This window comes from Phyllobates terribilis, unplaced genomic scaffold, assembly GCF_046119375.1.
Source record: "Phyllobates terribilis strain yellow unplaced genomic scaffold, ASM4611937v1 Scaffold_1__5_contigs__length_1240528914, whole genome shotgun sequence".
In the NCBI taxonomy this organism is placed as follows: Eukaryota; Metazoa; Chordata; class Amphibia; order Anura; family Dendrobatidae; genus Phyllobates; species Phyllobates terribilis.
In genome coordinates this window covers 70,079,395-70,095,127 of record NW_027362761.1, presented here as the reverse complement: position 1 = coordinate 70,095,127, position 15,733 = coordinate 70,079,395, and the positions used below count along the sequence as shown (strand labels likewise).

The 15,733-nt window shown below is 46.7% G+C and overlaps 1 protein-coding gene across 1 annotated transcript in view; it reads left to right on the top strand.

Annotated features, from left to right (window-relative positions):
* Window positions 1–15,733, top strand: part of LOC141266096 (structural maintenance of chromosomes protein 2-like) — a 206,799-nt gene that overhangs the window by 88,307 nt on the left and 102,759 nt on the right. The window contains exons 11-12 of the mRNA XM_073680173.1: window positions 4,159–4,318; window positions 4,409–4,526. Coding sequence (XP_073536274.1) covers window positions 4,159–4,318; window positions 4,409–4,526 — 278 coding nt within the window. The remainder of the gene's footprint in view (window positions 1–4,158; window positions 4,319–4,408; window positions 4,527–15,733) is intronic.

Here is a 15,733-nt window from a genome sequence, read left to right as displayed (position 1 = left end):
GAGCAGGGTTCATGCAATATCCGCAGTGCATATTCCCGGCGTAGAGAACTGGGCCACCGATTTTCTCAGACACGAGGGTCTCGCCGTGGGGGAATGGTCTCTACATCAGGAGGTCTTCCTTCAAATTTGTCTGAGATGGGGAACTCCGGATGTGGACCTCATGGCGTCCCGGTTGAACAGAAAGGTGAAGCAGTTCGTTTGCAGGTCTCGCGACCCCCTCGCGGCGGGAGTCAACGCACTAGCGATCCCTTGGTCACAGTTCGCACTACCCTATCTGTTCCCACCCCTTTCCCTTCTTCCCCGATTACTGAAGAAGATCAAAGCAGAGGGGGTGCTGGTCATCCTGATTTCCACCTTTCACCTCAATGAGGACATCGTCCTCCCTTCCTTTTGCCCTACTCCGTCTCACCCTCTGGAATGTTCTCTGAATAGGTTGGACCATGTCAGAGCAGTTTGCGTTTTCTGGCTAGGATTGCCCCCTCAGGAGGATGGATTCCCTTTTTGTTATCCCTGAGGGAGCGCGGAGAGGCCTCCCGGCTTCCAAGGCTACAATTGCTCACTGGATCCGGATGGCAATCCTGGAGGCGTACCGGAGTAAGAACAGGATCTCTCCCCCCCGGGATTAAGGCCCACTCTACCAGAGCGATGGGCTCCTCCTGGGCGGTTCGTCATAGGGCATCCACTCTACAGCTTTGCAAAGGGGCAACCTGGTCCTCTATCCACACGTTTGCCAAGTACCTACACTTCGGCAGATGCCAACCTAGGTAGGGGAATCCTGCAGGCTGCAGTGGTTAGTTCTCCGACCTGAATGGAGTTCTTTACTGCTGTTTCTCTTCCCAGGGACTACTTTGGGACCTTCCATGGTTTCCTGTGTCCCCCAATGAAGCGATAGAGAAAACAGGATTTTTGGTTACTCACCGTAAAATCTGTTTCCTGGAGCCTTCGTTGGGGGACACAGCACCCTCCCATTTTGACAGCCTTAATAACTGTTATTGTTATGTTACAGTTTGAATTTTTTTTATTTCTCTATGTTTAATGTTGCTTCTCCTACTGCTTGTACACTAAGTAATTTAATGCCATTTGGTGGGGTGTACACTGCTGGGGAGGAGCTAACATTTTTTGTGCATTAGTGTCAGCCTCCTAGTGGCAGCAGCATACACCCATGGTTTCCTGTGTTCCCCAATGAAGGCTCCGAGAAACAGATTTTATGGTGAGTAACCAAAAATCCTGTTTTATTGAATATGTCTTAATAGTGTTTGAACCTGCCCGTCGCCGGCACTTATACCCCCTCTGCGTGAAAGAAATTATCTTTATTCCTCCTCCCGGCAGCGTTCAGGTTCCAGTCATAGGGATGACGCCCACGCGGGTTCAGTCACCGCTCTGTGTATAGAGAGCAGCAGCTGTAACCGTGCCCCTGACTCTGACTGACAGCGGCCCCAATTCAGAGTCGCTGTCAGTCAGAGCTAACTGAAAAATCTAATTTCATGTGTACCTGTATAATTAGGGTTGCAAAGTGCTACTTTATTTGTTAGTTACAGTACAGACCAAAAGTTTGGACACACCTTCTCATTTAAAGATTTTTCTGTATTTTCATGACTATGAAAATTGTACATTCACACTGAAGGCATCAAAACTATGAATTAACCCATGTGGAATTATATACTTAACAAAAAAGTGTGAAACAACTGAAAATATGTCTTATATTCTAGGTTCTTCAAAGTAGCCACCTTTTGCTTTGATGACTGCTTTGCACACTCTTGGCATTCTCTTGATGAGCTTCAAGAGGTAGTCACCGGAAATGGTCTTCCAACAATCTTGAAGGAGTTCCCAGAGATGCTTAGCACTTGTTGGCCCTTTTGCCTTCACTCTGTGGTCCAGCTCACCCCAAACCATCTCGATTCGGTTCAGGTCTGGTGACTGTGGAGGCCAGGTCATCTGGTGTAGCACCCCATCACTCTCTTTCTTGGTCAAATAGCCCTTACACAGCCTGTAGGTGTGTTTGGGGTCATTGTCCTGTTGAAAAATAAATGATGGTCCAACTAAACGCAAACCGGATGGAATAGCATGCCGCTGCAAGATGCTATGGTAGCCATGCTGGTTCAGTATGCCTTCAATTTTGAATAAATCCCCAACAGTGTCACCAGCAAAGCACCCCCACACCATCACACCTCCTCCTCCATGCTTCACGGTGGGAACCAGGCATGTAGAGTCCATCCGTTCACCTTTTCTGCGTCGCACAAAGACACGGTGGTTGGAACCAAAGATCTCAAATTTGGACTCATCAGACCAAAGCACAGATTTCCACTGGTCTAATGTCCATTCCTTGTGTTCTTTAGCCCAAACAAGTATCTTTTGCTTGTTGCCTGTCCTTAGCAGTGGTTTCCTAGCAGCTATTTTACCATGAAGGCCTGCTGCACAAAGTCTCCTCTTAACAGTTGTAGAGATGTGTCTGCTGCTAGAACTCTGTGTGGCATTGACCTGGTCTCTAATCTGAGCTGCTGTTGACCTGCGATTCCTGAGGCTGGGGACTCGGATAAATTTATCCTCAGAAGCAGAGGTGACTCTTGGTCTTCCTTTCCTGAGGCGGTCCTCATGTGAGCCAGTTTCTTTGTAGTGCTTGATGGTTTTTGCAACTGCACTTGGGGACACTTTCAAAGTTTGCCCAATTTTTCGCACTGACTGACCTTCATTTCTTAAAGTAATGATGGCCACTCGTTTTTCTTTACTTAGCTGCTTTTTTCTTGCCATAATACAAATTCTAACGGTCTATTCAGTAGGACTATCAGCTGTGTATCCAGCAGACTTCTGCACAACACAACTGATGGTCCCAACCGCATTTATAAGGCAAGAAATCCCACTTATTAAACCTGACAGGGCACACCTGTGAAGTGAAAACCATTTCCGGTGACTACCTCTTGAAGCTCATCAAGAGAATGCCAAGAGTGTGCAAAGCAGTCATCAAAGCAAAAGGTGGCTACTTTGAAGAACCTAGAATATAAGACATATTTTCAGTTGTTTCACACTTTTTTCTTAAGTATATAATTCCACATGTGTTAATTCATATTTTTGATGCCTTCAGTGTGAATGTACAATTTTCCTAGTCATGAAAATACAGAAAAAATGTTTAAATGAGAAGGTGTGTCCAAACTTTTGGTCTGTACTGTATATATGGAGATGGCTACTCTTAGTAAGCACCTGTACACACCTATTTTCTGTTTTGGATGTGGCGGACAGTTTTTTGATATTTGTATACATAGGCTTTCTGGCTGAGCACTCCACCCCTAGGCCTTAGGCGGTTTTAATTACAGCAGGATCTTACCGTCCCATACACATGCAAACTTTAGTCTCTAAGAGAGGATTCACATTAGGTAGGTTCCTGGTAACGAGAAATGCCTTACCGTGGCTACAGGGTACACATAAATTGGCCAATTTATGCTCCAAGATTTCTCAGCTATTTCTATTTTCTAGAGCAGTAACGCAATCCAAATGTCTTATTTAATGTTTGCATACTTAGCGTTGCAGAGTGCTACTTTATTTGTTAGTTATATATGGAGATGGCTACTCTTAGTAAGCACATGTACTCACCTATTTTCTGTTTTGGAAGTGATGGCCAGTTTTTTTTATATCAACATTACTTTAAAGGGGTTGTCCACTACTTTCACATTGATGCCCTATTTGTAGGATAGGGCATCAATGTATGATCGGCCGGGGTCCCGCACACGCGACACCCCCGCCAATCAGCTGTTATCGGTGCCAGCAGCGGTGGCCACCGGCCAGAAGTCCTTACCTGCGGTGCTTGGCCGTCCATCTGTAATGGCCGCCACGGGGTACTACACTTCCTCCTTCCATTCAATTGAATGGGAGTCGAATATGCAGTAACAAGCGCCGGCCATTACAACTTGACGGCCAAGCACCGCAGGTAAGCACTTCCGGACGGTGGCCACCACCGCCGGCACCGATGACAGCTGATCGACCGGGTACTACGATGTTATTTTTATAAGTGAACCTTCATGGTTTTGCTGCCTTGAGTCTGAATCTACAATGTGCATATTCCAATAGCAATGAGGAAAATCATTGAAAGATGGAAATTCTCTAGCTACAACTAATTTATCCAAAGAGTTCAGAATAAATCTATGTCAGACAAATACTTTTTTTCAGGCTCAATTGAAACTGAAGCATGCACAGCAGGAACTAAAAACCAAGCAGGCCGAGGTAAAGAAGATGGACAGTGGTTACAAGAAAGACAATGAGAAATTTGAAGCCGTTAAGAAAAACAAGGAGAAGCTTGAAGAGGAAATCAAGAAACTTAACTATGAAGGTTCTGCTTCACTCACGTGACATATAGTTTTTATGATTAATCATTATGTTTGAAAGTTGCGTAAGAATTTACTTTTAATCTGTTTTTTAGATGGAAAAGAGGAGAAGCTTTTGGAAAAGCACCGAGAGTTATCTAGAAATGTAGGACGCCTTAGGGAGACCTATGAATCGCTGATGGCTCGCTATTCCAGTCTTCAGTTTGAATACAGGTACACTGCACTCATGGGTATAGGGATTGTTTAACTATTTAATGGTATTCTGTCACCCCCTGGGAGATATGAGACCTCCAATATGGGCATACAGGTTATAGAAAAGTAAATCTATATATACCTGTATGGCCCATAGTAGAGCTCTACTTGCAGAGAAATGTGTTCTTATAAAATCAGTTTTCACATGCTTGGTGCCTGGAGGACGCCCACAAATCCCCGCCTATATGATTAGGAAGCCCAGAAATCCCCGCCTATCAGTTTATTTAGCATATTCCCCCCATCCCCTGCACGTCACAGGGCCCTGTGACGTGCACTCGTCTCACTCACTTCCTGCACATGCGTACTTCGCCGCTATCATCAGGAGCGCTTTTTTTTCCTCCAGGCCCAGGTTTTCTCTGCAGTGTTCTAGTGCGCAGGCGCCGGGGAGTTACTGTGACTTCCGAACACCTGCGCATTAGAACACTGCAGAGACAAAACGGGACTGAGAGGAAAAAAAAGCGCTCCTGATGACAACGGCGATGTGCTCATGCTTGGAAAGTGAGTGAGACGAGTGCACGTCACAGGGCCCTCTACTATCGGCTATACAGGTATGTATAGATTTACTTTTCTATAACCTGTATGTCCATATTAGAGGTCTCAAATCTCCCAGGAGGTGACAAATTCCCTATAAGGACTAAGGAAGTTTTGTTTTTTGATCTTTTCATTTTTTCCTTCTCAACTTTTAAGAGCCATAGCTTTTCTATTTTATTATTAAGTCTTATGAGGACGTAGTATTTTTTTTTACTTTAAATAAAAATTTGTGGGTGCTAAACTAATATAAAACATCCGTAAAAACAGTTTAGCGAGTTATAAACTAATATAAAACATCTGTATAAACATACAGTGGGCACGGAAAGTATTCAAACCCCTTTAAATTTTTCACTCTTTGTTTCATTGCAGCCATTTGATAAATTCTAAAAATTTCATTTTTTTTCTCATTAAAGTACACTCTGCAACCCTCTTGACTGGAAAAAAACAGAAATGTAGAAATTTTTGCAAATTTATTAAAGAAAAACTGAAATATCATATGGTCATAAGTATTCAGACCCTTTGCTCAGACACTCATATTTAAGTCACATGCTGTCCATTTCCTTGTGATCCTCCTTGAGATTGTTCTACTCCTTCATTGGAGTCCAGCTGTGTTTAATTAAACTGATAGGACCTGATTTGGAAAGGCACACACCTGTCTATATAAGACCTCACAGCTCACAGTGCATGTCAGACCAAATGAGAATCATGAGCTCAAAGGAACTGCCCAAGGAGCTCAGAGACAAAATTGTGGCAAGGCATAGATCTGGCCAAGGTTATAAAATAATTTCTGCATTACTCAAGGTTCCTAAGAGCACAGTGGCCTCCATAATCCTTAAATGGAAGAAGTTTGGGACCACCAGAAGTCTTCTTAGACCTGGCCATCCAGCCAAACTGAGCAATCGTGGGAGAAGAACCTTGGTGAGAGAAGTAAAGAAGAACCCCAAGATCACTGTGGCTGAGCTCCAGAGATGTAGTAGGGAGATGGGAGAAAGTTCCACAAAGTCAACTATCACTGCAGCCCCTCCACCAGTCGGGCCTTTATGGCAGAGTGGCCCGACGGAAGCCTCTCCTCAGTGGAAGACATATGAAAGCCCGCATAGAGTTTGCTCAAAAACAGATGAAGGACTCCCAGACTATGAGAAATAAGATTTTCTGGTCTGATGATACGAAGATAGAACTTTTTGGTGATAATTCTAAGCGGTATGTGTGGAGAAAACCAGGCACTGCTCATCACCTGCCCAATACAATCCCAACAGTGAAACATGGTGGTGGCAGCATCATGCTATGGGGGTGTTTTTCAGCTGCAGGGGCAGGACGACTGGTTGCAATTGAAGGAAACATGAATGCGCCAAGTACAGAGTTATCCTGGATGAAAACCTCTTCCAGTGCTCTGGACCTCAGATTTGGCCGAAGGTTCACCTTCCAACAAGACAAAAACCCTAAGCACACAGCTAAAATAGTAAAGGAGTGGCTTCAGAACAACTCTGTGACCATTCTTGACTGGCCCAGCCAGAGTCCTGACCTAAACCCAATTGATCATCTCTGGAGAGACCTGAAAATGGCTGTCCACCAACTTTCACCATCCAACCTGACGGAACTGGAGAGGATCTGCAAGGAAGAATGGCAGAGGATCTCCAAATCCAGGTGTGAAAACTTGTTGCATCATTCCGAAGAAGACTCATGGCTGTAAAAGGGTGCTTCTACTCAATACTGAGCAAAGGGTCTGAATACTTTTGACCATGTGATATTTCAGTTTTTCTTTTTTAATAAATTTGCAGAATTTTCTACATTTCTGTTTTTTTTTCAGTGAAGATGGGGTGCAGAGTGTACTTTAATGAGAAAAAAATAAACTTTTTAGAATTTACAAAATGGCTGCAATGAAATAAAGAGTGAAAAATTTAAAGGGGTCTGAATACATTTCGTACCCACTGTACATTAAAAAGTATATAAGTCCATTAAAAATATATCCATAAAAAATATATACGCTAAAGTGACATAAAAAGTAAAGTAGCACTGGATCCTCATTTACCAAGAAACTCAGGAGTCACACTTCATAGGGCCCCCACCATCAGAAACATTATAGCACCTAGCCACAGCGCCGGACTGGAGTACCTGGGGCCCACCAGGAAAAAAATCAACCTTGGGGCCCACCAGCACCATGCAGTTACCGTATATAGGAATAACATAAGTCCACAAACTCTTTCAAAATGAATCAACTTTATTAACCAATAAATAACCAATATAATGAATAAATAACAAACTAAAGAAACACTCCTGGCAAAAGAGGAACACTGTTATCTTATTCACACCAGTGTGTGATAAAGTGCCATAACAGAACAATAACAATAAATACTTTCAAGGTACATTCTCTTAAAGTATAAGTGCCACAAATTGAACCTGCATCTATCTAGCATCTCAGCAGCCAGCATCATTGTAGCAGCACCAAACTTGGCCCACTGGGAAATCTTAAAGAATTCTGTAAGCATTTTGGAAGTTTGTATTGCACGTTTTCCTCTCCTCTATAATACAATACCATTCAATTGTTAGTGAAAGGCTCAAAACAACAAATAAACACACACTAACAGTCATTCAGCAGCAAAATTACAAAAGTTTTTTTTTCAGAACAGAAGATGACATTGCATACTTATTAATAATGTCATCATAGTCTAAGTTCCTTGAAATGTCATACTCAATGGTCAGCAGAAGGAGTGACTCTACAAGCTCCTGTCCAATCGAAGACGTCAGACGATTTTTTCCAATTTTCAGCTTTGAGAACACTCTTTCACATGAAACCTGGGTGCAAGCAAGTGTAAGAAGTGTCTTGTAAACTGCAAAAATGTTTGCATAAGCAGCAGAATGTAAATTGCAGTCATATAAAAGTCTGTAGCAGCAGGAAAGACAGTTTTTTTGCGGGACGAGTTTTACTTTCAGATGCAATCATTTATTACTCTGTCGCCTCATTGGGGGACACAGGACCTTGGGTGTTATGCTGCTGTCCACTAGGAGGCGACACTAGGCTTAATCTGAAAAAGATTAACGGTGGCTCCTTCTCTGCAGTATACACCCCCTGACGGCGTCAGCCATGTTCAGTTTTTGCTTAGTGTCGCAAGGAGGCACACCTAAAGATTTTTACTCCATTTTTTTCCGATTTTGTTTTTTCCCCGGTGTTACAGATGAAGATAAGTGGGTCTCCGGCGAGACTCCCGGCATGGCTCCTTCCTCTGCCACCTTCTAGGGGTGCACAGTTGAAGTCGAGATGTCTCCTTACCATGTCGCTCCTTCCCCAGCCCATCGGGTGTTGGGTCGAAGTTGAGACCCCCCCTCCTTCCCCAATTCCTTTTGGTCTCTGGGTTGAGGTCGAGGTGAGGATTACAGCCTCCTGACAGTGACGGCAGCAGCACCCTCCCTAATCCCCCTCTGGGGGTATTAGGTTGAGACACCGCAGGTAGCGCTTGTGCAGACAGCAATATACAGCTCCCAGTAGCTGTCGCTCTGCAACAACGTCCAGGAATCCCAGCTCTGCTGCAGACTCCTGATGGGGCTGGGGGACAGTGCAGGCAGAAGGGCACAGAGAGACACAGGCTGCTTACAGCTCTGTCTCTCTGCCGGCACCAGCGCTACGGTGCCTCAGGGGAACCCTTTAAGGGCTCCCCCTTAACATAATATTCCCACCGCCTTCCCTGCCATTAAAACCGGGGGGGTCCGGTTCATATCCGGCACCCACCCGGACTACCGTGCCGGCCTGGAGCCCTTTTGGGCATACATTCTAAATTTAGACCACGACTCCGGCCTAGCCGAAGCCGCCGCCCACTCCCCGCCCCCCGGGTGACCAATATGACACTACACAGTGTCATAGAAGGGGCGGAGACTAACTGAAAGGGCGCGCTTTCTAACATACTGCCGCCCTTTTCAGCGCTCCGTCCACCTTCTTCTCCACACTCCGGCGGCCATTAACCATGGAAGAAGAGTTAACACTTCAGCTACCGGTCGCCAGCTGGTCTCCGGGGGGCACAGGATCGTGGATTTAAACGGCGCTGGACTACAACAGGCACACTAAGGTGGGATAAGATCACAGCTAGAGTCTCGCACTTGGCTGTGAAGTCTATAAGCTTCTCTGCATTGCTGGCCCCCTCTGCATAACCACCCCTGGATACTATGCCAGGCTCAAAGTCCAAGAGAACCAGGCAGGATTGCTATTATGCACTCTGTACAGCCTGCAGTAATACTCTCCCTAGTGGCAGCACGTATTCAGGACTGCATGCAGACTGCTGTGCCAGAGCCCCATGAAGCACTTCCCAATACTTCGGTGCCTAATACCACACCGGAATGGGTCACTCAGATGTCACAATCTATGACGCAGTCTATAGATAACCTCACATCCACATTGCTTCAGGCTCTGCAGACTCATACCTCGGCTATGAACACTACTCAAAGGGAGAGTTCCACTCAGGGACATGATGGCACAGGCACATCCACGTCTAGATCAGGACGCAAACGGACCACAGGTCTCGTTCATCTGCGTCATCCCATACCACACGGTTGTCCCCTTCCAGTGTGAGACACCGTACTCCCAGCTCATCTAGACCGTCCCCTGACAGGGACAGACAATGCAGATCCCCACAGCCATCCCTGACCAGAGAAGGCCTCCGCTCCGGTTTTCCCAGCAGGAGACCCCTTAGCGATACGCAGGATTCGGAAGACATCTGTGATTCCGACTCAGACAAGGAAACCGAAAGGGTCCCTGATCCCTATTCCCCCTGGCAATACAGTGCTAGTTGATGATTTAATTTCATCTATCCATCGGGTGCTGGACATCTCCGATCCACCCCTGGAGACACCAGGACATATGATTTCCTTTGAAGGAGTCCTGAAACAGCCTAAGGTCTTCTTTGACCACCCAGCGTTTAATGCGATCCTTAAAAAGCAGTTCTCACAACCTGAGAAAAAGTTTACTAATCGCAAATATCTGGAGGCGCGGTACCCCTTTCCACAGGAGGTCACCAAACAGTGGACAGATCCACCTGAAGTGGATCCCCCAGTCTCCAGACTAGCAGCACAGACACTCCTTTCACTGCCAGAGAGCTCAACCCTCAGGGACACAGCAGACCGGCAGGTGGAACTCATGGCTTGTTCAATTTTCGAAGCCGCAGGGGCCTCCCTGGCTCCCGCGTTCGCCTCAGTTTGGGCTGCCAAGGCAATCCTGGCCTGGGCCCAAAATGTACAAACTGGCCTACAAGCATCTACCCCTGATCTGTCGGACCAAGTGGCCCAAATAGCAGTTGTGGCAGATTGCATGCTCCATGCAGCTCTGGATTCTGCAAGGGGTGCAGCTGGGATAGCATCACGATTCGGCGTATCCTCTGGCTGCGGGAATGGAAAGCAGATGCAGCGTCAAAGAAGTCCCTCACAAACACACTTACAAAAAGCGCAATCAAGCACGATTCCGATCCTTTCGGAACTCTTCCAGCTGGTCCGTTTCGCGACCAGCACAGAATATCGACCGTGCTCCACACAGGGACAATTCGAGGTCGACGCAAAAGTCGGACAAGACCTGGCAATCAAGGGCAGGCCAGTCAAAATTTAAGAGAGGAAAATCCCGTATTTCCTCCTCATCATGACTCACGAACTCCGGAAGACACCCCACCTGTAGGCGGCCGTCTTTTGCTCTTTCATCAAGTCTGGCTGCCTATTACAGAGGACAGGTGGGTCAGGGAACTAGTGCCTTCAGGATACAAGATAGAGTTCACTTCCATCCCACCAAACAGATTCTTTCTGTCTGTTCCCCCAAATCCGCCAGCCAAGGCTCTTGCCTTCCACCGCGCGGTCTCCTCGCTTCTTCAAGCAGGAGTCATAGTATCGGTCCCCACGGCCGAGCGCTTCCAAAGGTTCTACTCAAATTTATTCGTAGTCCCCAAAACAGGAGGCAGCGTACGGCCTATATTGGACCTAAAACAGCTCAACAAATATGTACGGGTACTTAATTTTCGCATGGAGTCCCTTCGGTCCATCATTGCGTCCATGGAGAAGGGAGAATTTCTCGCCTCCATAGACATTCAAGACGCATACCTACATATACCAATTGCGCCCGTTCATCAGAGATTTCTCAGGTTCGCAATCGACCAGGAACACTACCAGTGCCACAGCTCCCAGAGTGTTTACCAAAGTCATGGCAGTCTCCATGGACGTCCTGCACTCCAGAGGCATATTAGTCGTTCCATATCTGGACGATCTCCTCATCAAGGCTCCCACCTTCAAGGACTGCGAAATCAGCGTTTCAATCACAATCGACATTCTGAGTCGCTTGGGCTGGTTAGTCAACTTAAAAAAAGTCATCATCAACTCCGAATCAGTCTCTGATTTTCTTGGGAATGTTATTCAACACCCTCAAGTGTCTAGTACTCCTCCCCAAGGACAAAGCACTGCCTCTCCGTATAGTAGTCCGCACCCTACTTCGCAAACCCCCTCGGTCTCTCCGGTTTGCCATGAGAGTCCTTGGCAGGATGGTGGCGGCAATAGAAGCGGTACCATTTGCCCAGCTTCACCTCAGGCCTCTCCAACTAGCCATCCTCAAGTCATGGGAGAGGAATCCTTTTTCTCTCGACAGGGAGTTTCAGTTGACGTCGTCAACCAGGAGGTCCCTGCACTGGTGGCTCAAGCCAACTTTACTAACAAAGGGGAAATCCTTTCTCACTGGTCAATGGAAAGTTCTGACCACCGATGCGAGCCTGACGGGTTGGGGTGCGGTACACCTACACCACAGAGCACAGGGCAAGTGGTCCCCAACAGAAGCGACCATGCCCATCAACATCTTGGAAATTCGTGCCATTCTCCTGGCGTTGAGAGCCTTCCATCACTTACTGGCAGCCTCTCACATCAGAGTACAATCGGACAATGCCACGGCTGTGGCATATGTAAATCACCAAGGGGGGACCCGCAGTGCCCAGGCGATGCGAGAAGTGACACACATTCTCCACTGGGCGGAAGACACAGGTTCAGTTCTCTCTGTGGTCCACATTCCGGGTGTGGACAACTGGGAAGCAGACTTCCTCAGCCGGCAAGGAATGGACTCAGGAGAGTGGTCTCTCCATCCCAAAGTTTTTCGCCAGATCTGCCATCGCTGGGGGACTCCGGACGTGGACCTAATGGCATCCCACTTCAATGCCAAAGTCTCCAACTTCATGGCCAGAACACACGACCCGCGGTCGCTGGGAACGGACGCCCTGGTTCAGGACTGGACTCAGTTCCAGCTCCTGTACATCTTTCCACCTCTTCCCCTGATATCCAGAGTGGTGAGGAAGATCAAGCAAGAGGGAGTTCCAACCATCCTCATCGCACCAGACTGGCCCAGACGTACGTGGTACGCCGACATCGTGCAGCTTATAGCGTCTCCCCGACCGCCCGGATCTTCTGTCACTAGGCCCGTTATACCACCAGAACTCAGGGGCCGTTAATTTCACGGCATGGCCATTGAGACCTGGGTTTTAACCCAGTCAGGGTTCTCGCCTGACGTCATCGCAACCATGATCAGAGCACGAAAGCCAAACTCTGCAAAGATTTATTACCGTACCTGGAAAGCTTTCTTTACCTGGTGCGATTCTCGTGACCAGACTCCATTCCCTTATTCCCTCCCCAGGGTACTTGGGTTTCTCCAATCGGGTCTGGAGGCCAAAGTGTGTCTGGGCTCTCTTAAGAGCCAGGTGTCAGCTCTCTCTGTGCTTTTTCAGACGCGCATTGCTAACAAGCCGCAAGTAAAGACATTTCTTCAGGGGGTTTCCCGATTGGTTCCCCCCTACAGACGGCCACTAGAAACGTGGGATCTCAACCTGGTGCTGACAGCATTGCAGGAAACACCTTTTGAACCCCTTAGGGAAGTCTCACTCCGCCTTCTATCTCAGAAAGTGGTTTTCCTAGTGGTAATCACCTCGCTACGCAGGGTGTCTGAACTCACAGCACTCTCCTGCAGACAACCCTTCCTGGCTTTTTACCAGGACAAGGTAGTTCTCCGTACGGTTCCATCCTTCCTTCCAAAGGTTGTGTCCCACTTCCACCTCAATGAGGAAATTTCACTGCCATCCCTCTGTCTAGCCCCGGTTCATAGAGTGGAAAAGGCTCTGCATACGCTTGACCTTGTCAGGGCATTACGTATCTATGTGTCTAGGACTGCGCCCTTCCAGAAGTCTGATTCTCTTTTCATTCTTCTGGAAGGTGGCCGCAAGGGTCTACCAGCTTCCAAAGCTACCCTTGCCAGGTGGATCAAATCCATCATACAAGAGGCCTACCGCCTCAAAAATTCTCCTCTTCCAGCAGGTATTACGGCACACTCTACACGTGCGGTAGGGGCCTCCTGAGCCATTCGGGACCAGGCTTCGGCGCAACAAGTGTGTAAGGCAGCCACCTGGACTAGTCTACACACGTTTACCAAGCACTACAGCGTTCATACCTAATCCTCGGCAGATGCGAGCCTGGGTAGACGTATCCTGCAGGCGGCAGTGCCCCATTTATAGGGGCCTGTCTACACAATATTCGTCCATTGCTTCCCATCCAGGGACTGCTTTGGGACGTCCCAAGGTCCTGTGTCCCCCAATGAGGCGACAGAGTAAAGGATATTTTTGTGTACTCACCGTAAAATCTCTTTCTCTTAGCCTCTAATTGGGGGACACAGCTCGCACCCTGTTGCCTGTCTCGGGCAGTTGTTGCGTTGAGTTCTCATATTGGTGTTTTTTCTTGAGCTCGTACATAGTTGCCTTCTTATAGGGAAGGTTATGTTGTCCATGTTACTTTCCTCTTACTGCTTTTGCACAAAACTGAAGATGGCTGACACCGTCCAGGGGTGTATACTGCAGAGGAGGAGCCACCGTTAATCTTTTTCAGATTAAGCATAGTGTCGCCTCCTAGTGGACAGCAGCTTAGCACCCATGGTCCTGTGTCCCCCAATTAGAGGCTAAGAGAAAAAGATTTTACGGTGAGTACACAAAAATCTCCTTTTTTTGCTTCTTGAGCTGACGTGCATCTCTGCTGCTGTGTAGTAGTCACAACACAGGGAGAGGTTAAACATCCAAGTATTTAATTCCTATTGCAAATAAAGAATGTTCCCATTGTTAATATTCAAAAAAACAAATGACTGACAACCATCCCTAGACTAATAATACCATATAGAAGAGAGAAATACCGCCACACCATGACCAGAACACATACCACCACATAGTGATCAAATACTACCAAGTACAAGGTATATATACTGCCACACCATGAGAAGACCACATATTACCACCACATCAATGGAGTAAGCTCAGGGGGTGTCAGGGTTACTAGCGGGGTGCCTCAAGGGTCTGTCTTGGGCCCTATATTATTTAATATATTTATTAATGATCTAGTGGAAGGGTTGCATAGTAAAATAGCAATATTTGCAGATGATACTAAAATTTGTAAAGTAGTTAATACAGATGAGGATAGGGCACAGCTACAGGAGGATTTAGATAAATTGGGGAGTTGGGCCAAAAAATGGCAAATGGGGTTCAATGCCGATAAATGTAAGGTCATGCACATGGGAAAGAAAAACAGCAGTCACCCATACATATTAAATGGGAAACCATTGGGGAAATCTGACATGAAGAAGGACCTGGTCGTCTTGGTTAATAGCAAATTAAATTGGAGTGCCCAGTGTCAGGCAGCAGCTGCGAAGGCAAATAGAGTCATGGCATGCATCAGAAGAGGAATAGGGGCATATGATGAGAACTTTGTTCTTCCTCTGTATAAAGCGCTGGTAAGGCCGCACTTAGAATATTGTGCACAGTTCTGGTCTCCGGTGCTCAGGAAAGACATATTGGAGCTAGAGAGGGTACAAAGGAGGGCGACTAAGGTAATAAAGGGAATGGAGGGACTAGAATACCCAGAGAGGTTGTCAAAATTAGGCCTATTTACGTTGGAAAAGAGAAGGCTTAGGGGAGACCTCATAAACATGTATAAATACATCAGGGGGCAGTACAGAGATCTCTCCCATGACCTGTTTATACCAAGGATGGTGACAAAGACGAGGGGGCACACTATGCGTCTGGAGGAAAGGAGGTTCCTGCACCAACATAGAAGGGGATTCTTTACGGTCAGAGCCGTGAGACTCTGGAACTCTCTGGGAGAGGAAGTGGTGATGTCCAACTCACTTAATGAGTTCAAGAGATGCCTGGACGCCTTTCTTGAGAACAATAAAATTACATCTTATGCTTAGTGATAGTTAATTAATCCAGGGATTTAATCTGACTGCCAGATTGGTGTCGGGAAGTGAATTTTTCCTCAATGATGTAAATTGGCCTATACCGCATGTTTTTTTGTTGCCTTCCCCTGGATCAACGCTGCGGAATAGCTGCAGTGCACAAGAAATAGGCTGAACTGGATGGACGCTTGTCTTTTTTCGGCCTTATAAACTATGTAACTATGTAACATAGTGACTGTCCGAATAATACCACATACAAGGGACAAATTCCGCCACGCCATGACCATGGACAGTGTACAGATAATGTAGAGATTATCAGTGACATTATGCACAGGAGCTCTGTGTATAGTGTCAGTGTAGAGGTAATACAGTGATCACCAGTGACATTATGCACAGGAGCTCTGTATATAGTGTCAGTGTGTGTGTATAG